The sequence below is a fragment of the Cnephaeus nilssonii genome (assembly GCF_951640355.1).
Source record: "Cnephaeus nilssonii genome assembly, chromosome: 23".
Taxonomy (NCBI): Eukaryota; Metazoa; Chordata; class Mammalia; order Chiroptera; family Vespertilionidae; genus Cnephaeus; species Cnephaeus nilssonii.
In genome coordinates, this window is record NC_137094.1 from 10,411,227 (window position 1) to 10,437,416 (window position 26,190).

At 44.3% G+C, this 26,190-nt stretch overlaps 1 protein-coding gene across 8 annotated transcripts in view; it reads right to left on the minus strand.

The window, feature by feature from the left end:
* ESRRG (estrogen related receptor gamma) overlaps nt 1-21,575 on the minus strand; it is a 429,120-nt gene extending 407,545 nt beyond the window's left edge. The window contains exons 1-3 of one of the 8 annotated variants that reach the window (XM_079763440.1): nt 20,804-21,574; nt 9,269-9,524; nt 3,976-4,074 (exon numbers count right to left, since the gene is read on the minus strand). In XM_079763440.1, the coding sequence (XP_079619566.1) occupies nt 3,976-4,040 (65 nt within the window). In that variant the 5' untranslated portion in view covers nt 4,041-4,074; nt 9,269-9,524; nt 20,804-21,574. Of the gene's footprint in view, nt 1-3,975; nt 4,075-9,266; nt 9,654-20,803 lie in introns of those variants that run through there. The other 7 variants (XM_079763439.1, XM_079763447.1, XM_079763442.1 and 4 more) reach the window with 7 other exon arrangements.
* Between the last annotated feature and the right edge of the window lie 4,615 nt (nt 21,576-26,190).

Genomic DNA, 26,190 nt, shown 5'->3' on the forward strand with positions numbered 1-26,190 from the left:
TTCACCTTCTAATATCCACAGGACTTACAAGGTTTCATTCCAAAGAGGGGGGAAAAATGCCATATTTTAGTCAAGCTTCAGGCCAATGCAGTTTAGTCTGTGTTATGTGCATTGCTCTGATGAAGGAATGCTATATTGTCTATCTACACACTGGATCTCATTTAGTTATCCCTTCACTTTTTTAAAAAGATTTTTCATTGATTTATTTTTTTAGAGATAGAGGAAGGGAGAGGGAGAGAGAGAAAAACATGGATGTGAGAGCAAAACATTGATCCTCTGCCTCCTGCATGCCCCCTAGCTGGGATCAAGAACACAACTCAGGCATGTGCCCTGACCAAGAATCTAACCACAACCTTTCAGTGCATGCCACCCAAACAACTGAGCCACACCGACCAGGGCATGCCCCTTCCCTTTTAAGATGATATACACTGAGTGGCCAGATTATGATGATCGCTGAACGCATAAAAATCTGGCCACTCAGTGTGTGTGTGTGTGTGTGTGTGTGTGTGTGTGTGTGTGTGTGTATGAGGCGTGCATGAATTCATGCATGGGTGGGGTCCGGTCAGCCTGGCCAGGGGGAGGGGACATGGGTGGTTGGCCGGCATGCCTGCTGGTCAAACTTCTGGTCGAGGGGACAATTTGCATATTATCCTTTTATTATAGAGGATATACACTGAGTGGCCAGATTATTATGCGTTCAGAGATCATAATAATCTGGCCACTCAGTGTATATGACTGACAGAGATTACTCCTCTATTACGTGGTAAAGTGGGGGGGACTACAGACAAACACGGAACTTGGCTTGCATGGACAAGGCCACTTCCCTTTTGCTTAGAGCTGCCTCAATTCCATCTTCTGAGAAGCAGAGATTGCATTTCCTGAACTCAGAAAGAGAGGGTAGCCTCAGGCCCGGATAGGGAGAGGTACTTCCCCTATTCCTACCCCTTTTCCATCCTTTTCTCAGCTGAATATAAATTCAGAATCTATGCACCATCTTGAATCACAGATACCACACCCAACACACACAAAAATGACATTCCAAGTTGTTTCTTCTAACACCTTTTCCCCCTCCTAACTTCCTTTACACTCAGTCTCTAGTCCTCCCTGCGCCAACCCTCCTCCAAGACTGGGATCTCTACCAGGCAGAAACAGTCCAGATCTAGATTCAAAAACCCCAATTTCCAGTCTTCTGCTCTCTTTCGAACAGGCTGCGTTACCATGAACAAGCCACTTAATCTTGCTGAGTGAACTCAGCGGTAAAACGAAGATGATAATTTGTGACTTCATAAATTTTCACTACACAAATATCATGTATTATTAGAAGAAATATCTACATTTAGAGAAACAGTGGAAAGGAGTCATTCTGCATGCTATTTCAGTGGACGCGGTAAGAAAACCATTATTTTTCAACAAGCACAGTTATTCTCAGGCAGCTTTTTTTCAAAAGCTGGTCACATGGTTCCATGACCTTCTCTAAAGGAAAAAGTGGACACCCATCACTATTTTTCTCCTTTCAATCTCTCATCTCCGCCTCCTTCATGTAAACGCTGGAAAATGGTAATTGGGCACCTACCGAGTATGTTTTCCAAGAAGGAACTTAGGGCCTTTTCCTGGTGGCCTAACTTTAGGGATTCTGCTTAAAGGGATTTAAGAAGGTGGTCTGACCTTGGCCTAACCTTGGAAATTTATGAGGATTTCCCAATCCCCTCTTTCCACTCTGCCTGGACTGCCTCACACTTCTCACACAACAGTTTGGCCCCTCCTCTTTTCCTGGTGCCCTGTACTTCCCCAAGCCCACATCTTTAAAGCAAACAGGAGGGCAGAAAGCACCTCACAGAGGGGAACTCCATCTGCTGAACAGACAGAGAGCCAGTCGGACACATCGTGGGAGCAGCAGGAAACTAACTGTCTGGGGCAGCCCACAGCATCTGGTGGACCCCAGGGAGCTAGAGCACAGAGGGCACAAGATTCTCTCCAGTGCCCAGGCCGGATTCCTGGGGAAACAAGAATGTCCTAAACCTTAGCCCTTACATCATTCCTTAAAGCTCAGATGCTGGCACTGAAGACTTGAAGGCAAGTCTGGCCTGTGTGGCTCAGGGTTAAGCATCGACCTCTGAACCAGGAGGTCATGGTTCAATTCCTGATCAGGGCACATGCCCAGGTTGTGGGCTTGATCCCCAGTGGGGGTGTGCAGAAGGCAACTGGTCAATGGTTCTCTCTCACTGATGTTTCTATATCTCTCTCCCTTCCTCTCTGAAATCAATAGAAATATATATATATATTAGAGGCCTGATGCACGAAATTCGTGCAAGAGTTGGCCTTCCTTCCCCCGGCTGCCAGCACCAGCTTCCCTCTGGCACCTGGGACCTGGGCTTCCCTCCGGCCCAGCCTCATCCTGAAGGTCGTCCAGAAGGATGTCCGGTCTAATTAGCATATTATGCTTTTATTATTAGAGAGAGAGAGAGAGCGAGCAACACCTGCATAAGAAGATCATCCTCTATTTCTGTTTCCCAGAAAGGCCCCTGTTGTATCCACAGGTGTGTGTGCGCTCCATTGGGTATCCCCAACTTCTTAGAAGTTGGTTACATGATAACCACACCAGTTAGAAGACACCCTCACAGTACAGAGAAGAATCTTTATCTGGAGGGTCAAAAACCAGAGGATGACTCTCATAAATGCTATGAATGGCTATGATCACAAGGATATTATCTATGCATTACTCAGTCTTCATCTACAAAATTGGAAAGAAAATGACTTATTTAGCTCAATATTTTTTTTGAAAATCAATTCAATAAGAGAAGTGAAAACTACTCTATAAAAAAAAGCATTAAATATTAACCACCTATAGTCTCCTACATATAGATTAATCTAACTTGCGCTGAGAGTTGCAAAAGCTCGACAGGACTTTAGGAAATCTCCAGTGTTGACAAGTGAAAAAGCAAAAATGTGATTCTAAATTCATTTGTCCCCATGTCATAGTACTTGTTCTCTGTCCTCTCCATGTGTCTATGTCTCTAGGTCAAAAAGGTAACCTAATGTAGTAGGACACTCTACTGGATTTAAAGGTAAAATACCATAGTGTAAATCTCCAAATTCATTATCTCTTATTGTGTTGCCTTGGACAAAATGATGTCTAAAATTATATGGTGATCCTAGACCATCCACCTCCAAGGTTGCTTCAGTGTATCTGACACGTATCTACTCATACTTCTCTCTCTCTCTCACTATACGTATGTAATCTTACTTAATCCTCACAGCAAACCTTCAGTGAGTGGTGGTGGGAATACTGGACAGAGACATGCAAAAAAAAAAAAAAAAAAGGAAAGAAAGAAGAAGGGAGGGAGGGAGGGAGGGAGGGAGGGAGGGAGGGAGGGTTAGGGAGGGAGGGAGGGAAAGAGAGAAATTGGACCACTTTCTTACACCAAATAAAAAAATAAACTCAAAATTGATTAAAGACTCAATGTAAGACCTGAAACCTTAAAACTTGTAGAAGAAAACACAGGCAGTAAACTCTTGGATATTACTCTTAGCAACATCTTTTAGGATACATCTCCTTGGGCAATGGAAACAAACCAACAAAATAAACAAATGGAACTACATCAAACTAAAAAGTTTTTGCACGTAGAAGGAAACCATCAGCAACGTGATTAGACAACCTACTGAATGGGAGAACCTATTTGCAAATGATATATTCCGAAAGAGGTTAATATCCAAATTACTATATAAGGAAGTCAAACAACACACACACACACACAGAGAGAGAGAGAGAGAGAGAGAGAGAGAGAGAGAGAGAGAGAGAGAGAGGGAGGGAGATCAAAACTAAACAATTCAATTTTTAAAAACGGGCAGAGGACCTGAATAATTGTTTCTCCCAAGAGGACACACAGATGATCAATAGACATATGAAAAGATGATCAACATCACTAATCATCAGAGAAATGCAAATCAAAACTACAATGAGATATTACCTCATACCTGTCAGAATGGCTATCATCAACAAACAAGTGCTGGCGAGGATGTGGAGGAAAGGGAACCCTCATGCCCTGGTGCTGGGATTGCAAATTGGTGCAGCCACTGTGGAGAATAATGTGGAGATTCCACAAAAATTTTTAAATAGAGCAGCCACATTACCCACAATTCCACTTATAAAGAAACAAGAACACTAATTCAAAGAAAGACATATGCACCCCTAAGTTCATTATACCATTACTTGCAATGGCCAAGATACGGAATCAAACCTAAGTGCCAATAGATAAAGAAGTAAAACATAGACTATACAATGTAATATTACTGACCCATAAAAAAGAATGAAATCTTGCCATTTGCAACAACGTGGATGAACCTACAGGGTACTATGCTAAGTGAGATAAGTCAGGCAGAAAAAGACAAACACAGTATGATTCCACTTATACGTGGAATCTAAGAAAAGCAAAACCAGTGAGTAAACAAAACAAAATAGAAAAAGACACATAAATATGGAGACAGTTTAGCTGATGGCTGCTAAAGGGGAAGGGAGTAGAAGGATGGGGAAAAAAACTAATTTAAAAAAATACCATTGTTATTCAGATGACATCAATTCCAATCACAGACTTTTTCTCTGCCCTTGGGAGAGAAGATTGTAAGGAAGAGCCCACCGCATTGGTGTGCTTACTGGCCAGACCATCAGACAAGGGTGGTTAAGCAGATTGGCTGGGAAGTGTGAGAAAGTCATCCACCTAGCAGCTGTCCCCGCCTGAATGGTCCCAGGGATAAACAAGGGACCCTCTCCAGAGATATCTGCTGGCATCTCATCTTCATTCCTTTCTGGAAAAAAAGATTCCTACCCTTGTGAAGAATGTGTTGCCTTCCACACACAACTGCCAAAAACCCAACTGTAGGCAAAAATCCATCTGACAAAACCCCTTAACTGCTTTGATTCAGTTCTTAAAGGAGATTAGTTGTTGGGAGGTCACAGAGAAGCCATCCCTACTGCTCAGCGTAGCTGGGGTTTCAAAGCTCTCACTACTAAGGGAGTCTCCATGGGCGAGGCCCCTTCCCTTCCTGCCAGTTAATCAATGAATCAACAAATAGTTAGTGAGCAGAGCTTCCCTGGGGTGTGCGGGTCTCTTCAGAGGTGCCTCTCCAGTTCAATAGCAGCAAAAAGAAAAACAGAGTTTTCTGACTCCCCTTAAAGTTGCCTTTTATAAAACCGGAGCAACATAAAAAGACCGTGGGTCTCAGGTCCCGCTTCCTCTCTTCTCTGAACTTTTTAGATTCACAAAGGATAAAGGAAATGCTATGTAGCTGAGAGAATGTATAAGAGGGAGAAGGACAAAAAGAAGAAAGAAAAGGGGGGAGGAAAGACAGGAAGGGACAGAAGGAAGAAGGGAAGTAAGAGGGGAAAGAAGGAAAGAGAATCAGAGGTCTTCGAGTCCAGGAAGGTCAACGGCCACAGCGTGTGTGTGTGTGTGTGTGTGTGTGTGTGTGTGTGTGTGTGTGTACAATCCTCTCTAGACCTGTCTCCTTGGTAACATACAACCTACATGTTACTTGCCTGTTAATTAATATTGCTCTTTAGTGTATACCATTATCTTTAAGAACAACTGGTAACCACTGTTTTTAAGCTTTTAGGATACATGTAATTATGAATTTCTTATACCTTTAAATGTCCTCCTGCTATCTACTTAGGCAACAGGGTCATGGATAAACTGTGCATGTTGCCTCAACACCCTCGACAGGGGTGGGGAACCTTCTTTCTGCCAAGGGCCATTTGGATATTTATAACATCATTTGTGGGCCATACACAATGATCAACTTAAAAATCAGCCTGCTCTATTTGGTCAAACATTTAATGAACTCAGCCATAATGCCTTGGCAGGGCCAGACCAAATTATTTCACGAGCCTTATAAACCCAGCAGGCCAGACATTCCCCACCCCTGTGTAGGACAAATCTTAAATATATATTTTTTAAAAAGCAATTAATTTTCCTAAATATTTTTGTTTAGCAAAAAAAAAAATACATGAAAATACACTGTCATAAGATACTAATTTGGCTTTTAGTAAATGTGATAAAACACTGCAGTTGTCCCTAGAACAGGACCACGCTATGACGTGAACGGTCTTTGTCTGACCCAATATTTATGACAGGACTCTACTTAACTACCTGTTTCCTCAGTCAAAACTAATAGTGAAAGTAACAACAGTTTATTAAGTACTTATGAAATGCCAGACATTATCTCACTTAACCCTTTCACCTGCCCACTGGGGTGCACTGTCTCCTCAATCTGCAGTTGAGGGTCTGGACGCTCAGAGAGGTGAAGTCACTTTGCTCACAATCCCACACACAGTGAGGTCCAGAGCAAAGACTCCAACCCATGTCTGACTCCAAAGAATGCACTCCTAACCATCCTGAGGCTGACACTATTCCTGTTCTTCGCCTTGGAGAAGCAAAGCCAGGGGAAGTAAAAACAATAAGTTTTATTATAATTTACCCAAATCCTCACTTAAACTTTGTATTCCCACATTGGCTTCGAAGTACTTCTCCCCCCGCCTGCCCCAACATGAATTATTGGAGCTTCTTTTTCTGTTTCTTTTTGATAAGTGAAGATATTCTCTAAACAGCAAACAAACCAGGAGGCCCTAGTTAACCATGACATTGTGAAGCATTCTTCAGTCTAAGTATGCAGTCAGGCATGCCAACATCTAAAAAAGCTTAATTTAAAAAAAAAAAGTTTTACCATAAGTACTATGTTAACACTTACACGTCTAAACAAAAGTTTGCTAGAGTCTGACCGGTTTTGCTCAGTGGTTGAGCATCAACCTATGAACCAGGAGGTCATAGTTCAATTCCTGGTCAGGGCACATGCCCAAGTTGCAGGCTCAATTCCCAGTATGAAGGTAGCTGATCAATGATTCTCTCTCATCAATGATGTTTCTACCTGTCACTCACTCTCCCTTCCTCTCTGAAATCAATAAAAATATATTTAAAACAAACAAAAAAATCCAACAGAGTTTGCTAGAAACAAATCCTAAGTATAGATGGGGAAGGGGGTAGGGAGATACTCTTACAACTACTGAGCTTCTCAACTATAACCCTCATGCTTTTTCCATGTGCTGATTGAATTTATTGTAGTGGCGGTATTGATAGGAAAATAAATACCTGAGATCCTATTCTTCAGCATAGATGTACAATTATGCATCTTTTGAGAAATATCTAGACGTTTGAAAGGAGGTAAACATGAACGCGTCATTCCCTCTTGCTCCATGCTGACACGCTCACTGGCATCACGTGCTGTGCAGGAGGAGGTATGGCTCAGGAGAGCCGTTCACGTCTGTTTCACCTTGAGACACCACCGTCAGCCAGAGCTCTGCTCCCAGGGCCTGTGGCTGTCGGAGACTGCGATTCCGAGCCCCTTCGCTCCTGCACGCTGAGTACCCACCAGGCCCACCCTCCACAGCCGGCTTTTTAGGTCCCCTGCCTCCTCAGTTTGATGACTAGAGTTTCTTCCCTAGTTTCCTTTTACTAAACAAAGCTGGTGTCACTACCCAGCAAACCACAGGTGAGCACTTAACACAAACTGTTCAAGGGTCTCAGCTGAAGGCAAGTGTAAGAGCACAGTCATAACCACACGCAGACAGACACCATGTCTCCCAGGGAAAGGCGAATCGTGTTGGAAGGCCTGGTCCGTGCAGAAGTCAGCAGAGGTCTGCGTGGATGAAAACGGTGGGGTTGGGCGCTCATTACCATATTGCATTACCATACTGCAGAAGTTGCTTGGAAAGCGAATAACGGTTTTCAGAAAGACTGAGATTCAAGTCCCCAGAGATTTCAAAAGGGTGAGAAAAGGCAGTTGAATATGTAAAAGCTAAGGGACGGAATTACCTATTCCTCTTCCTGCAAAGCAAGAGGACCACTAGCCCACAGTTAGCAGAACCTTCCAGGAAGAAAGCCCTGGAGTCCCCGGATTACCTTTCTGTTTCTAAAATAGAGACACTTACTGTGAAAATCCACAAGTCCCCACACGTTGCCACCCTTCTCCATGGGAGCAGAGAGTGGGAACGGCCAAGTTTGCAGACCTAGTGACTTGGTTTGGTGGGAGATGGGTATGTGTTGGATGAGGGGGTGGGGGAGACACATAGAAAAGCAAGACTTTCCCTTTAAAACTGAACAGAAGCTGCTACCACATCACATGACCTTTTACTGTAATTTCTATTAAAATCATTTCATGTCTGGTTGCCTCTGCTCTCTGGGCTCATTTGTATTGTTTACAACGAGTCGCTGCATGGGCGGTTAGTGGTGGCTGGATCCATGGTTACCCGTGTTCACACTCACTAGGTAAATGGAATGCAGCTCTGCTCCAGGTTACAGAGAGCAAACTCTTAGGAAACCACAGTCCAGCTATCAATCAGGCTAATCTGAGAGAAATTAATCTTCTGGACGTAGGTATTGGCGCATATGAAAAATTGATAGAAAGGGGGCATGGGCTTTTCTGGGTTGGAGTTCCCAAAGTGGACAAGCTGAGACTGGACTGAGAGTCTCAGAATAGTCAATCTGTGGTCAACATCTGACAGCCATTCACATTGTGCATCTAAAAAACCTTCGAGAGTATGAAGACCATCCTTTAAAACACACCCACCACTCCCACCCACATTTTGTGAGCGTTTATCACACCTGAGTGTTCTGAGGATCGAGAGAGAGCACCTACATACAGGTTTAAGCAGACTGCAATCGCAGCAAGGAACTCACATAGAGGCATGCAAGACAGCAAAACACCAAACAGACAGCTCTGGGTAGGGATCAATTAAAACAAAAATCTCAGTGGAATTTAATGTACTCTTTCTGAGTAAATTAAAACTGCAATCTAATATGCTTTATTCAGAGCAAGAGCAGTACAAATTCCTTCAATTGCCCGTGAATTTCTGTGGTTAATTCTTTACAAACATTCCCCCAAAGCAAACTTGTTTCTGGAGATGGACATGACTGACACTTATCATCCCCAGTAAACATGGAGAAGTTGTATAGTTTACTGCCCCCCCTCAGTAATCGTCCCCCAAGTCACATTGCAATGCCAAGTGAGAACAGCAAATAGTTAAAGCTAACACACCACAACCCCATCTACTGCAAAGTCACTGTATCAGAAGCTACAATTGATTTGTTTCCTCAGAACGAATTGAAAATGAATGTAACGTAACGTCGGAGAAAGCCCTCCTGCTCTGCTAATCGGATATTGTATAAGGGTTGATTGCAGCTCAGCCCTGCACTATTGCCTAAATCGCACATACTCACACGTTCTGGGTTCTTCCAAGAGTTTGGTGCAGTTTCAAGGACAAATGTCTTAAGGAAGCCTCTCTCCCGTGCAGCCAGGAGCCTAGCTGGGATCTGATGACAGCAGCATGGTGCTACATCTGACAACCGAGAAGGAAAGTTCCTGCGTGCAGAGGAGGTCTCGGACAGTCTCGGGGTGCAGGAGGCTGCTGGGAATGTGCCGGTTGGTCTGCTCCCGGGTTGTGTGTACACGGGAGCAGCTGATCCGTGTTTGCAGCCCTGCAGAAAGGAACCTTTACTGAAAACCAATGGCATCACATTTCAGCGGGGCCGGTGCCAAGTGCTGGAGAGCAGAGCAACCTTTGACAACTTCACACAATTCACCGGGGCAGCCTCCACCACCGGGCGGGGGGAGGGGGAATGTGTCCCCACCAGGTCTCACCTCCAGAGCGCTCCATGGGAAACCAAACACAGCTACCCACCCACAAGCCTCTGATGATGCTGAGGTTATTCCCTGGACTTATCTTACACACAGCCCTGACCTCTGCCGTCCTGACCTCCCACGGGCTATATCTTCATGGGATTTAAGAACTGAGTCCCCATTTCTAAAACATATTTCTCTCTCTTTCGTCTATAAACCCTCAAATCCACATGATACTAATCCTGTGTTGAGAATTTATGACTCCCCTGACATTCCTCACAAATACATTGAGGAAAATATAATTAGGGATGGGTAACATAGTACCCAGTTCTTTTTTTTTTTTTAATATATTTTTATTGAGTAAGGGAGAGGGAGAAAGAGAGAGAAACACCAATGAGGGAGAATCATTGATTGGCTGCCTCCTGCACGCCTCACACTGGGGATCCAGCCTGCAACCCAGACATGTGCCCTGACAACAAATAGAAATGTGACTTCCTGGTTCATAGGTCAATGCTCAACCACTGAGTCACACCAGTCAGGCAATACCTGTATGCTGCTTCCAAATTTAGAGGCCGGACTTTTAACATGACTGTTTGGTTGGGGACCATTTTCTTATTATTCTTTATGAACTTTACTAGTAGAACCTACTAGGATCCCAAGACTATGGCAATACTAGGAACAGCAATACAATACAGGATATGGTATAGAATGTTCAGGAGTGGAGTCACCCTCTTTACCACCCTTAATATGAGGGAGAAGAAAAATTCTAGACCTTGCCAACTCATAAGAGACAGAGGGGGTGGGGGCTATTGGTTGCCATAGCAAACTCAATCCCTGTCATTGCTTAGTCACTTTACTCTCTGTGTTCCTCCCTGCCCTTCCTCTTCCTTCCATCCCAACGACAAGTCTAGGTGATGGTCTATTATATGATATTTTCTCAAGATTGTGCATTTCACTTCAAAGGGCAGAAATCAGAACTGACAGTTTAACAAAAGGCCACGTTCAACGTGGCAAGCATCACAGGGCCATGTGCTTCCAATTCTCTGAACGCCAGCCCAGGAGCTGCCTGCACAGCCTGGGAATTATCCCAGGAAGGCCTTGGCACACCTTGGGGCCTATTGTTCAAAAGTAATCATAACCCCTGACATCCAAGAGCTCACAGAACGTGATGAGAAGACTGGGCTCTGGTGCCAAATGGGTTTAGCTTCCTATCCTGGCCCCACTACTTGCTACCTGCATGAGGTTGGCAGTTGCTTCAAAGCTCCAAACTTCTGTTTCCTCATCTATGAGATGGAGACACTGCAGCTACCATACAAGATTGCTGTGAAGATTTAAGGAATCACATACTCACATATGTCAGGGGCTGGCCACAGTGCCTGGCACCCATGCATTTAAAAACATTGACTGAGTCTCCTCTAGGAATCGGGCACGGTGCCAGACACAGGGGAGGGGGTACAAAGTCATGTGAGACACGGCCGCTCCTCTCAAGCACTTGGCCACATGCGAGGTCATTCCTCCTTGCCTCCCGGAACTTGTGTAGTCTCTTTCATGAAGCACTAAACGCTTTCAAATGCCTTGACTCATCTCATTCAAATACTTAACACATGGCCACTCTGAGGGAGGATCCAAGCAGATTTTTGGATTTGCCTTTTGAAGATATATTGTCTGTACACACAGCCCAAATGTCTTGAATAATTGTTGACCTACTGCTTCGTTTTATGCTTTGAAATGTAATCCATTTCCGATGGAAGAATTGGCTAGATATTTATCAGTGAATCAGACATTAAAAACAAGAAAATATTCTAGAAAGAGATCAGTCTAGAATCTAGAACTTGGAGTTCAGCTCATGTATTACATTAATTAGTGCTGTTATATCCTGGAAATCTTTTTTTAAATGGAATTTATATTATTAAATATGAGGATTTACTGCCAAATAATGATTCCTTCAGCCTTAACAAAAATGCAGGAAATTCAGATGAATATCAACGCCAATGCAGAAGTGCAAGGGACAGGCCATGTTTGAGACAAAGAAAACAATTATTCAATATATTGTTTTTGTTTTCAGTCATTCACATGTTTATTTATACAAGCTGTGGCCATCTGTAAAGGAAACTGAACATGCTCCTCACATATTAGCATCACTTAGGTTAGAATTATCAGGCTTGCTGCATTTAAGTGGCCAGCTGCATACTATTTCCTGCTTCCTCCCTAAATAAAGTAATATGTAAAATATCTAGCACAGTTCTGGGGCCACAGTGGACAAGAAACAGGCCTATCAAAGACCACTCTGGAGTGAAAACAAATGGCCTAAAACTTGGTCAGCATGGAGAACTGGTTGACCCAATGACTTTCCTCACCACCTTCAACAACAAGTAGGTTTACAGTTTTGAAACAGAGTTTATTCTTGAGTTACTTACTATTGTATTACTAGAGGCCCGGTGCACAAAATTCGTGCACGGGGGTGTGTGTCCCTCAGCCCAGCCTGCACCCTCTCCAATCTAGGATCCCTCTCATAATCCAGGACTGCTGGCTCCCAACTGTTCGCCTGCCTGCCTTCCTGATTGCCCCTAACCACTTCTGCCTGCCAGCCTGTTCACCCCCTAACCAACCTGATTGATGCCTAACTACTCCCCTGCCAGCCTGGTTACCCCTAACTGCCCTCCCCTGCAGGCCTGGTCCTTCCCAACTGCCCTCTCCTGCAGGCCTGGTCCCCCCAACTGCTCTCCCTGCAGGCCTGGGTCCCCCCCAACTGCCCTTCCCTGCAGGCCTGGACACCCCCAACTTCCCTCCTCTGCTGGCCTGGTCACCCCTAACTGCCCTCCCCTGCAGGCTTGATCGCCCCCAACTGCCCTCCCTTGCAGACCTGGTCCCTCCCAACTGCCCTCCCCTGCTGGCCATCTTGTGGCGGCCGTCTTGTGTCCACATGGAGGCAGGATCTTTGACCACATAGGGGCAGCCATCTTGTGTGTTGGAGTGATAGTCAATTTGCATATTACTCTTTTATTAGATAGGATAGAGGCCTGGTGCACAGGCCAGCTGGTTTGCTCTGAAGGGTATCCCGGATCAGGGTGGGGGTTCCCTTGGGGTGTGGGGTGGCCTGGGCGAGGGGCCTGTGGTGGTTTGAAGGCTGGCCACACCCCCCGGTGACCCAAGCAGAGGCCCTGGGATCTGGGATTTATTTATCTTCTATAACTGAAACTTTGTAGCCTTGAGTGGATCCCAGGGCCAGCCAGAAGGGGTGGAAAGCTTGGCTTCCTCCATCGCCAGGGAAACCCAAGCCTCCTGCTTGCTCCATGGCTGCAACCATTTTTGTTGGGATTTATTTATCTTCTATAATTAAAACTTAGTAGCCTTGAGTGGAGCCCAGGGCCAGCCAGAATGGGCGGAAAGCTTGGCTTCCTCCATTGCCAGGGAAACCCAAGCCTTTTGCTCGCTCCGTGGCTGGCCGCCATCTTGGTTGGGTTTATTTGCATACTCACTCCTGATTGGCTGGTGGGCATGGATTGTGGGTGTAGTGATGGTTAATTTGCATGTTACTCTTTTATTAGTGTAGATGTCTTTCCATATGAACAACTGTAAACCTACCTTTGCCCACCCCTATAAAAATAGTTTCCAAGCACTTTTATACCCATGGGTCTCACTCCACTCCTACAACTATCTTGGATATTATTATTCAACTTTTTACAGATAAGACCAATTCAGAGAATTTAATAACGTTACAAAAGCACACAGGCAATAAGTGGCCCAGCACAAATTTCAAAATGGATGCTCTAACTCCAATTCCCAAAGCTTTTCCATGTCACTAACACATGTGGAATGTGCAGCCATTTACTGCCCTCTTTTTCCTTGTGGTTTCTCCTCCACAGACCAGTTAAATGCAGACCAGACTATCTTACACAAATACAGATATGCCTCTGTCCTCTACCTTCAACCACCTTCTACCTTTTCTTCTCTTCACATCTTAGACTATTACTTCATAGAATAATTTTCCTCTCCATTCTCCCTCGCTCTCCTGCTCTTCAAGGCATTTGGGTGTCAAAAAAACCAATCTCATCACAGGTGACAATCTTAGAAAGAGTGCTAATGTTACACTATTGGGGGTGGGAGGGAGGAAGCCACCGACTTTGTAACCAACTGCTAAAAATCCCGAAAGTTTCTTAAAATCCCCCTCAGAGACTCAGCAATGGTTGTAATCCATCTTTTTAACTTGAAGTTACATGCGCATTCTCTTAAACCTCAACCCTCTGGTTTCTAGATAAGTGATAAACTGACATTCAATTCTATTGCCTTTTTATTATGTTTATCACTTGTATCATAGCAGAACTGCTTTTCACATTTTTTCATCACTGATATACAATATTTAATTCTAATAAAAGTAACATAATTTTTTATGGCCTAACCTAGTAATCAGCATTTAAGATTATTTACTGTAGAAAACGTGTTTTTTGAATATCTAATCATTGACCTGCAAATGAAATATTTTAATGCAAATTTGAGTGTCAAATTTTCATAAAGCTTTCTTATCAAGGCACTAAACCTGAGCTCAATTCCTACTCCACACACTAGTATTTCTGGCCATGGCATAAGGTCATATTTTAGTCAGTAATTGTTTTACAGAATAGAAATAGACAGGAATATAATTCATTGGTTCATTCATTATTAATCAATTATTTAATTCAAGGGTGAAGTGCATTGGAGACCATCAAGTCAAACCTCTCCCTTTTAGAAATGAAGAGACAGAGGCAAAGCTTTGCTGCTCTCTGTTGAAGAGGGTAAAAGATCAGACTATCAACTCTACCTCGGACTGTTCTGACTGGTTCTTAACTGAAGACAGATGTTCAGTAGTTTACACATTAGCTAAAATGAGCAAGTTTCTAACTCTGAAGGTGATGGATCTAAAGGATCATCAGGCATTATGTCCCATTTTTGCAACCCTTGGAAATAAATGTTCATATTAAATAGAAAATGAATTTCTGATAACTGAATTAAACGGTTCCTCTAAAGAGCCAACTTTGGATTTCTTTCCAAACATAATAACTTGGAAAAATATATAGCCTGTGTTTACTATAGCACTATAGTCACCGTCTCTAAGAAGAGCTATAACTCGCTAACAATTTTCCTGATTTATGTTTGAAAACATACAGGGCATGAAATGATTTCTGCAACCTTACATTTTCCTCAAGAGCACTGGTAGGCAGGATATATATTCCAAAACTCATGTTCGACTGCTTGTTACAGCTCCTTTTCTAATAGAAATGTGTGATAGGCAATTACACATGTTCCACACACACACACAAACATCACTGGCTGTTTTCCCATTAAGAGAGAAAAAAAGAAGGAAGGAAGGGAGAGAAGGAAAGACAGAGAGGAAGAGAGGAAGGAAACTAATAAAAGAATCTATTTTCATAAGATGTTTATAGTGTAAAAACGGAGTGCCTTCTTGAGTAAGAAAGTGCAATAAATATTCTTCTAAAGAACAGTTTATGGGTAATGTATGCTTATAAAGTGTAACACACTTTACGAATGTTAGTTATTCTTGCTCTTAGTATTTAACATATATGGAAATTTGCTTCCCAATCTCTACTTGTGCTAATAAAAATAGGTATTCGTGAATATAAATTATATTGGTCATAAAATCAGCCTTATTAATCTAATATATCTTCGAGCGAGATCGGATGTAAATGGGCCACCCTGGTAACACAGACATCTGTGAACACTGTTTATCCTACTACATAAGTAACTTTCAGAGTAGGAATACAAAAGTTTTGCCATGCTTCATGTCAAGTTAGCCTCCAGAAATTGAACCTTCAAAACAGTGAAAAATTACCATGTCAGATATGCATATTAGCTAACTTTAAAAAAAAATTCTTTTGTAGAAGGGAAGTAAAATAAGCACATTTATTCATCAGCATCCTGTATAGAGTTCTACCAGGTAGTTTATTTTAGCAGCTGCACCATCTGAAATAGCTATAAGTGTTCATAAGTGAATGAAGTATCTTTGAATCTCCAGTATTTTACATTTTATCACAGGGATTCCACACGCATTCAAACCCTCTTTTGTGGTAACTATGGCCATCCCCTTGTTTAAATGAACAAAGTAGTCTTCATAATAGAAATATAAACAGAGGCCTGATTTAAAACTACTGCTGATTCTTCTTCTGCGGGAATTATCGATCACAATGGCATAAATACACTATTAGCTATCTGTGCATGGTAGACATTCTTGGGGATGGGAGGTGGGATTTACACCCAACGCAATGGAGCTATGGGGGTAGTGACCTTTCCCATTGGAAATCATTAGTGTTGAGTGAATTCATGGTATTTAATCTCCACGAAAAAGAAAAGAAAGCCCCACAGCTTCTGGCTCTCCCTTTTGGCCACCACCACCACTGGTTACAAAACAAAGTGCATAAATTGGGTTCCAAATCATCAAAAGATGATGATTCCAGAAAAAGATCCTTCAAGTTTCCTACAGTGCCCCACCCCCACCCGCTAGCATGAGAGGGTGAGGGGCATTTAGATCTTCTTCATAGTTTCCTGCCCTTATTCCTAGGGCCCTATTGGTCTGGCGATGCTAACCTACAAACAGACGCACAGTCCAGCCTGCATGGCTCAGTAGTTGAGCGCTGACCTATAACCAGAAGGTCACAGTTTGATTCCTGGTAAGGGCATATGCCTAAGTTGTGGGCTCGATCCCTGCAGGGGGCGTGCAGGAGGCAGCACATCAATGATTCTCTCTCATCATTGATGTTTCTCTCTCTCTCCCTCTCCTTTCCTCTCTGAAATCAATAAAAAATAAATCAATTAAAAAAGAAACAACTGACTCACAAAGCCAAATTAGTCCACAGCTTTAAAAAACGAATAGCAAAGTGACCAGAGAAAATGTCTTTGTTTGCCCAGAGGCCCCAGGACATTATTTTGACTTTATACAGAAATTTCAAGTGAATAAACAGAAATCACAGTATTGCAAAACTAGGTCCATCATTACTTCAAAATGACAAATTCTAATGTTCCTACAGAAGTTTTTAGTTGGTTTTCTCAGAGCAGTGATTCCATGGACAGCGTCACCAACTGCTCCGTGGAGAAAACAAAAGACCTGCACTGAAATGGAGAGAGAGAATTTCCAAATGCACAGTTCCTAGAAGGCAGGTACTGCCGGGGTTTCTTAACGAGCGTAACTCAGACTGTGTTAGGTACTGTGGATGCGGGAGGGATCTCCACTTTATAGGGTTCCATCTGTTTCCATAACATTCTTTCCCCTTTGTGCCTTCTTTGTAACTGTTGTTGCGAGAAGTTAGAACTCAACCCAGATCCATTGCAAAGTTCCTACACTAACAACAAGCAATGACTACAATCCGTATTTCTGATGGGTACAGAAGACGACCACGGAAGATAAGTTAGCCAGAAATGTTAAATAATTGAAAACTATAAATGACTTAATAGAGCAGTCAGCTTAGTTTACAATGCAGCCTGTTTAAAGCCATAAAAGTTCTGTATAAAAATTTTATCTTGTGGTTGACCATCACATCGCCTATCTATTATTCAAAAGTATCTCACCAGTGTTTTTCTTCATTAACCTGGCTCTTGGCATTTTCCCTCTAACTCTCTTTCCGCAGTGTCCCAACCATGTTGAGACTAAGACAGAATTCCTCTGTCCTATCAAAAATCCCTCCGCTAGGATAATGAGATTTTCCATGTCTAATTGAAACCAATTTCATAGGTCAATCAGGAAGGCAAACTTAAACTTCCTCAAATATAACTTGTTTGCATTTAACACAGTCAAATACACAAGACATTAAAAAATAATAAAACAAGCCCGGCTGGCGTGGCTCAGTGGTTGAGCATCAACCTATGAACCAGGAGGTCACATTCGATTCCCAGTCAGGGCACATGCCTGGGTAGCAAGCTCGATCCCCAGTAGGGGGTGTGCAAGAGGCAGCAATGATTCTCTCTCATCACTGATGTTTCTATCTCTCTCTCCCTCTCCCTTCCTCTCTGAAATCAATTTTTAAAAAGCGTATTAAGAATAATAATAATAAAATAAGACTAATCTACTTGTATCGATACATCTGTAAACAAAAGGAAAAGCTCATAAATTAACCCCCTTTCCTGTGACACACTGATCTGGGGATTTGTCTAGATGTGAAATGTCGTGAGGCATCGCAGAAGTTCTGCCCTGAGTGTTTAGCTAAGGTGCATGGCATGTCTGTGAGGGAAAAACAAGAGACACCTAAGGATCCTTTTCAAACATAAGCCCATTACCTGTGACAGGCTCTTGCTAAAATTCTAGCTGCAACTGAAATGTCCCCATAAACAAGGCAACTGAGAACAGCCCAAAATGTTCTCAGCAGCATTTTCCCTCACAGCCCTTCAGCTGCCTGCATGGTTGTTGTCCCTGCCATTACCATTCGCATGCTGATTTAAGTTCAGAACTCAAAATGAAAAACTATCTTGACTATCACTTCATATTGAAATACTGGTGCAGTAAGTAATAAGTGGTGCTGGGTTGGAAAATAAGAACATAGCCCTCTCATGCTAACCTTTTAATTTCTGGAAAAAACTGTACAGAATACACTGAGTGGCCAGATTATTATGATCTCTGAACGCATAATAATCTGGCCACTCAGTGTGTGTATGTGTGTGTGTGTGTGTGTGTGTGTGTGTGTGTGTGTGTATTAGAGGCCCAGTGCATGAACTTGTGCATGGGTGGGGTCCGGCCAGCCTGGCCAGGTGGAGGGAACATGGGTGGTTGGTTGGCCTGCCTGCTGGTCAAACTCCTGGTCGAGGGGACAATTTGCATATTAGCCTTTTATTATATAGGATATATGCTGAGTGGCCAGATTATTATGCGTTCAGAGATCATCATAATCTGGCCATTCAGTGTAAATTGAGGGGCACACACCTGGGGACCTAATGATGGATGGGCTCTATTTCATTAAAGCACAACCCCACCCATCAGAAAGTCCCTTTACTCCCCTGAAAGAAGGCTAGTAGGTTTCGGTATATACCACGCGTGAAGGTTTCCATACTATTTGGATTTATTAAAGAAGATAAATGATCTTTCTATCAATGTTCACCACTCCAGTCCACGGACCATGTTATCTCTATGATACCGCGCTCAATACACACACTTCTCCTTCCACGTAACAGGAGTTTCAAGACTTATGAGATATGTAAAAATAACCAAGTCATGTATAGCAGACAAGCATGCCTGTAAGTCATCTAGGCCAGCTCCATAATTTGCGTGATCCTTTCCTGATTTGAAGGAAGAGGCCCTATCAAAGGCACTTGGCCTCCATCAAGGTTCTATGTCCTTTCTTTCTATGGGCTACTCCTCAGCTCAGATTTGAGAACTCGAGAACTATTCGAATTTCCCTCCTTTTCCCACAATGACACCGGCTGGTGAACTCATGTTGATAACATCCAATCTACTGGACAGAAAAAAAGAAGAATCCTGACACCAAGTCCAACCCCATCCCCTGCCTCCCCTCCTGCCTGCTGCTTCTGAACTTGGGCATCTTCCAAACACACGCCCCCATTTGGTCTCTGGGCAGCAGGAGAAACAAAGGAGAGTTTCTCTTCACAACCAGCCCAAGTCTTCAGCTGCTCCCAGCACTTCCAAACCCCCACAGGTCTCTTGATCTTGACTTAAAGTGTTAAGCAGGAGTGTTACGAAAGCAGTGGGAGGTCATATGTGGACCTAACAGCAACTTCTCTGAACTCACACGCTGAGGATTTCTCTCTCTCTCTCTCTCTCTCTCTCTCTCTCTCTCTCTCTTTTTTTTTTCATGAGACAGAGAGAGAAGGTGCTATTTTCAGCATTGCCCTCTGGTCTGTGTTAGCGGCATCATTTGCTTTCTGCGTGTGTCTGTGTCGGGTTGTACGGCCACTGGTTCTGGTAGTACAACACAAACACAGCAAACGTGCTTCCCCCGCTTAAGCAGACCCATGTGGCCATCCACAACAACACCGAAGCCAGCACAATAAACAAACACACACAACCATTCCGCAGCACCCAGGCACCGTGGGGCTTTCTCCAGGCCCTTCCAGACGCTTCCAGAATTGCTCATTAAGATTGGGAAAGGGGGAGGGCAGGCGTGCAGAAGGGAGAGGAGAGAGAGGAGGGAAGCTTTGCCCTCTGTGTCTTTCTCTAAGAATCATCCATCACCAAACAGGGGGGGCGATGGGAGGAGGCGGGTTCTATCCTGCAAATGCTTCTCAGGACTTGAGGGGTAGTGGAGGGGAGGTGGTTTGAAATACTTCAAATGGTGGTTGGTGACCTCCCAGCAACTTCTGAGCCCCCCAAGGGAAAAGGAAGAGAAAGGGGGTGGGGAGAGGGAGGGAGTGAGGCGCAGAGGACAGGAGGGAGACACCTAGGACGCAGCAGCAGCAATCACAGGACTTCCCAGCCCTCTCAACTCCTGCAGCCCCCCCTCTCCCCGGCTCCCCTCCTTGGCTGAGGAAGACCAGAGGGCTCCCCCGACCCCTTCCGGTCCTGCTGCCCTAACTCTGCCCTCACTTTGGTGCCCAGCACCAAAGTCTCTATCCAGGAGGGGGATGGGAGAGGTGTTGAAGGAACAAATCCTTGCTTTTAGGATTTGTGTGTGTCTGGAGCACACACTGGCAGGTTTGCAATCTTGGCGAGGCGCGTCTACAGAGACGGACAGTACTTAGGGCCATGTTATTGGGGGAGGGGAGTGCTGCTGTGTTTTTTTTCTTCTCCAAAACACTCTAAACAAGTGAAGGGGAGAGGGAGGTGGCAAAGGGCTTTCCACCAGGACTGCAAATCCAGAATGCCCCCCGCAGGGATGTCAGCCTGCAGATGTTGATGCTAAAAATCGGGACCAGTTACCTTGGCAGGGTCACAACTGCGGCGGGGGGACCAGGTGAGACGTCGGGGGTTTTAAAGGAGCCAGCCCCGCGGTGCCTTTGGCTGGGAAAGTCTACGAACCCCCATGCAGGGACACTGCGCGTCCTACACACGCCTCCTCCTCGCCGGGCTCCCGCGACCTCGGCGGGCGGCGAGGGGGTGCGGGCTAGCCCGCTGCAGGCAAGGGCACGGCCCCCCACCGGACCCCCTGCGCACGGGAGGCTCAGGCCTGGCCACGGGTCTGAGTCCCGAGCGGCTGTCACTCACCGAGCCGGGCTGCAGGGGCCGAGGGGCGCCCGCCGCTAGCCGGAGCGCCCGGGCGCCTCCCTCCGCTCTTGGTAGCGTCGGTCCGCACTCCCTGTGACCCGGGACGTCATGATGCCTGTCTGTTTTCTCAATGATAACTTGGCCAGAGAAGAGCCAGGCTGCCGGGGTCTCCTCGGGTGGGTACGTGGTATGTGCACGTTTCTGTTTGCATGCGTTTCTCTCGCTCTCTCCCTCCCTCCCTTTCTTAAAAAAAAAAAAATCGATATCTTTTAGGAGCCCCCCAAATTCCCAGCACGGTCATGACTCGATGGCATTATTGCGTTTGCAGAAAGGGCACCACTGGGTGTGTGTCTGGGCGGGAGGGTTTTTTGCCCCTTTAAATCCTGCTGCTCCAGCCGCCGCTGCCGCAGCCGCTGCAAACGGAAAGCAAGCATGCGTTCATCTTTTGTCTTTCACTTTACCTTCAGGGTGACATTCAGTGCCAACTGCTCCTTTTGACCGGCGCCAGTCCCCGCCTGGGCAAAATAACATTTAAAAACCTGGGGGGAGGGGAAGCCGGAGCCAGCTCTGCAGCCCCCAACCCTGGGGTTCCCATCCTTCCATCAGATCTGATGGACTCCAGGACCCCAGAGCTGCCTGGCCCACCGCCCCGCAGAGAACCCAGCGGCCCTCCTACCCACCGGGCCCAGGCACAGGATCTGCACAAGGACTGCCAGGCACATCCACAAGGGGCCGGACCCTCATGTTCTCCGCTGCCACTTGCTGACTTGCATCTCTCAGTTGCCTTCCCACGATGTAGGCCTCTCACAACTGGAGCTATTTTTGTCTCCCTGAGATGTTCTTTAAAGCCTTTTAGAAATGGGGAGGGGGCAGGGGAGGGAGGGAGGGAGGGAGAGAGAGAGAAAGAGAGAGAACGAGCCAAGCCCCAGCCCCTAGATGAGGGGATGCACAGAGGCACTGGGAAATTGGGGGACTCCTGGCACCGGACCTACCCGGGGCAGTCGGAAAGGACAGAAAGGATAATAAGATTTTAATTGAATTCTTCGACACCAGCCAGAAAAGTTTTTTTTTTAATACAACGATATGATTGCCGGCTAATCACTGGATTTGTCATTTTTGTGATACTGTTCCCTAGAATCAGTAGGAAAGGTCTCAAAGTATAACCTTTAATATTTACTTCTGCAAATGTGAAAATGTATCGGAGGCGGCGTGATGACGTCTTCTTTATAATATCGAGTTTGTGCTATTTGTACATTGTGTGGTGTGTTTTCTGTAGCTTCTATTCCTCATAATATTGTGTATATGAATCACCAGGTGGACAGTACAGAAAAATAAATATCTAGTGTCGGCTTTGGCAAGTATTTCTCCCTGCTTTATTACTAATCCCTCATCTGGAGTAGTAGGATGGGTTTTGGAATCCCCCCCACCCCGACCCCCGTCCCCTCCAAGTCTCTTGTTGACCTTGGTCATCATCATGCATTGGTAAAGTCACTGTGCTACTGACTCCAAATTCCTGAAAGATGACAGCAAAAGCCAAGGTTGCAAAAAAATAATAATAACAAATAACAAAGCATGGGGGAGCATGTCAGATCTAAAAGCAAAGATTTTCAAATGCATCCAAGATCAACTACAGCTGCCAGCGGTTTAAAAATAGTTTACCTATTTCAGAGGTTGGCTAAGTTTAATGAAAGGAGCTTGTTGGATCTCTTCCCTTTCGAGTCACGGACCAAGAATCCCTAGCAAATTCTATAGGGAAGACATTGTGGTTATGCAAGGTCAAGAGATAAGAACTGGGGAAGAGCCTCTCTCATTCAAACTTCAGAGGGTCTCAGAACTATGGACCAGCAGACAGATTCCAAAACTGAAAAGTGCCTCTCCACCCTTAACAATCAGACATAACTCACGGGCCCCTGCTTATCTGTCGCCCTGGAATGCCAAGTTATCATTGAGAAAAAAGACAGGCAAGAGGAAGACCTGGTGCAGTCTGGCCGGTGCTTGAAGGTTATCAGTGTCAAGGATAGTCCAGACCAGGCAAAGGCCTTTTCGGAACCAGAGTGGGCATCGCCTCTCCACCTTACTGACATCTCAGTAACTATCCAAGAGGGGCTTATTAATATTCAATCTACCAAACTTGGTTCTCCAGTTTTTTTACTTATTAACCTCAGAACTGGACCCTTAAAGGCCCAGTGCAAAGAGGGAGAACCATAAAAATTGGACTCACTTTAATACTTTGAAAACCATCTTTTTCCCCCAAATGCCTTCCATGCTGTTTGTCACCCATCCACCTGCATGTGGTCCCCTTCCCTGGGGCTGAGAGGTTTGAGTCGCCAGCAAAGGGCACTGGTGGAGTACCCCAGTTCCCCGGAGGTTTGAAGAGATCCTTCTAAGCGTAGATTTTCTCAATCCAATTCGGTCTAAGAACAGCTCTGTTGTTCATTCAGTCCAGACTCCTCAGACTACTTTCAAGTCTTTATTTTCTGGCTTCATGCTAAATGGAATAGTTAATACTGTTGTAGCCTATCTGCGTTAACTCCCCATCCAAATCAAGAGGGCATGGAAATGCTTACTAAGGTGGGTGAACACTTGGAAGGCAGTGTTCTAACCTCCCCTAGTGCATAGAACATGTAACTCTAAATCAGTGATGGCGAACCTATGACACGCGTGTCAGCACTGACACGCGTAGCCATTTCTGATGACATGCTGCCGCTGAGGCGGCCGCATGCCGAGGATGAAACATTTGCTGCTCCTGAGGATGAAACATTTGCAAAATAATGTTTTTTCCTCTAAGTGACACACTACCCGAGTTATGCTCAGTTTTTTGGCGAAGTTTGACACACCAAGCTCAAAAGGTTGCCCATCACTGCTAAATCATCCCAACAACAACACGAGAGAGGGATGATTGCTATTCCCATTTTTCCCAAAGGAATGGAGACACAGAGAAGTCAAGTAAGTTGCCCAAAGTTACACAGCTGGGATTCCTCACTATCAAGCTCTTGTCCAGCCTACCTACCTACCTACCTATTCAACTTTCTTCCCAATGACTGGCATCTTGCAAGTTTGCTTCGTGGGGCTGGTCACCCACTGCCCATCTCCTCCCCAGTGTTAGCTCCTACTCCAGTGCCATTGCCCTAGCACTCAACACCCTGATCTGCCCCTTTGCTATTCAAAGTCTATGCATTGGTCAAGGCCAAGTTCCACTCCTACTTTGCCCACAAAGCCATTATTTACTATTCTTGGGTGTATTGATCATTCTCTTTATTCCACACTGTTCATGTCTACATATGACATCACTGCTCCTTCACTGTTTGTGGGACTTATTTTTTTAATATATTTTTATTGATTTCAAAGAGGAAGGGAGAAGAGAGAGATAGAAACATCAATGATGAGAGAAAACCATTGATCGGCTACCTCCTGCACACCCCCTATTGGGGATAGAGCACACAACCCAAGCATGTGCCCTTGACTGGAATTGAACCTGGGACCCTTCAGTCCGCAGGCCGACACTCTATCCATTGACCAGCTAGGGCTATTTACTTTTTGTCTCTTCACAACTCTGATATCTTTTCTGACAGGATTATGCGTTTTCCCCTGACTCTTCCGATAGGTCTAGCATGGAGCCAAGTACAACACTGGCTCTCCTTAAATAGCTTCTGCTGCACTAATTGACAAAAAAAAAAAAAAAAGAATACCCTTTGGAGAGCTCAGTGCCAATTTTCAATTTGACAGAAATTGAAAGTTTTAGGTAGCGAAGTTTTATCCTTTAAACTGGAGAAATTGCAAGCGTATTTATCCATTATTTCAGACAGACCCTAGAAAACAACCAAGGAGTTCAAAGGTGAAATTATTTAGTTGAGAGAAGCATATTTTGTGAGGTACAATTAATGAGAGTGTGTGGAGGCAAGAAAGGTGAACATACATATAATCATAGTATGTGGGAAGCAATTGTAAACTTATTACAATTTTTTAGCTGTTATGAGCCTTTTCCTGTTTACATTTTGAATTTTCTGAGTGTCAAAATTTTAATTTTTCTGCATAAAAAGATAGGAAAATAAGTCAGGAGGTCTGTGAACGAACTTATCCTGAGTTTGTTACTGATTAGCTGTTGTGTCCTGTGGCATCTTACTTCATCATCCTGGTCCTCAGTTTCCTTCTTGCACAAGGGACTATTTAACTGATTTCTAAATTTCCTCTAGCTCTAAGTTTCTACAAGTGTGAAAGAGGATGTTCTTTAGGAGAATCCAAAAATATGCTGGGGGAGGGGGGCTCAGGTAAAGTTAACAAAGATCATATTTCTAATTCCTAGCACAGTTAAGGGTAGCTCAGCAAAAAATCTATATACAAAAATATCTCCAGATTTACCTTTGACATGATGGTCCCACTTATTTGAGATAAAATGATTAATAACTGAGAGTACCAGTAGCCCACCATGTCAACCAAATGTTTCTAGTCATCATTCATACTTCCCTATAACTAACTTTCTAGCAGTCAGATTTCAATAGAGACTTCATTTGATATGAATGGATCCAACCATTTTTGCCTAGCTGCCTTAGGCTCATGTGTAGTTTGAATTAAATCATTAAGTTAGTTGAGGAGCACAGGTCTGTCTGGGAACTAGAATCAGAATGGGACCTCTCACATCTTTCCTGATGTAACTACCTTTGAGCAAGCCGACTACCATTTTCCTTTTCTTACTTATGTGTATGCATTGAATGCTTATTAACTTATTGACCTTCTCACCAAGTCTTTGTTAGGATAAATGAAATAGCCAAAGTGAAGGCACTCTACCAATACAACCAAATATTATGGCAGATGGGCCTCATTTTACCAATACACCAGAGTTGTGTTTCTAAAAAATGTTAAAGTTGGTAGAGCATATGAACACAAGAACTCAGGTCCCCTGGCTGAGAATCTAAGTTGATTTCTGCTACATTTTGTTAGATATTTGACTTCACAACGTCCTGTAGGTAGTTAAGGGAGGAATTAGGATGGCTGTGCAGATCCATCACCCTGTCCTAGTCCAGACTCAAAAGACATGGTACAAACTGTGGGAAAGTATTACAGTTAATCAACTGACTAGGATCAAGTCCATTAGAACATTTAGTTAAAATAGAAATGTATACCATGCCTCTGGCATGAAAGAATGAAAACAATCTCATGTAAGGCAGGGATCCTCAACCAAGACTCCACGAAAGCTCCTGGAATTTGTGGATGAATTAAGAAAGTCCTGAAGTTGTAGGCAAAATGTGTGTGTGTGTGCATGCGTGTGTGTGTGCGTGCGTGTGTGTGTGTGTGTGTGTACATGGGCATTGTTCTCAAGAGAAAACTCATAACTTTCATCACATTCTCAGAAGGGCTCATGACTCTGGAAAGGTCAAGAACCACTGACA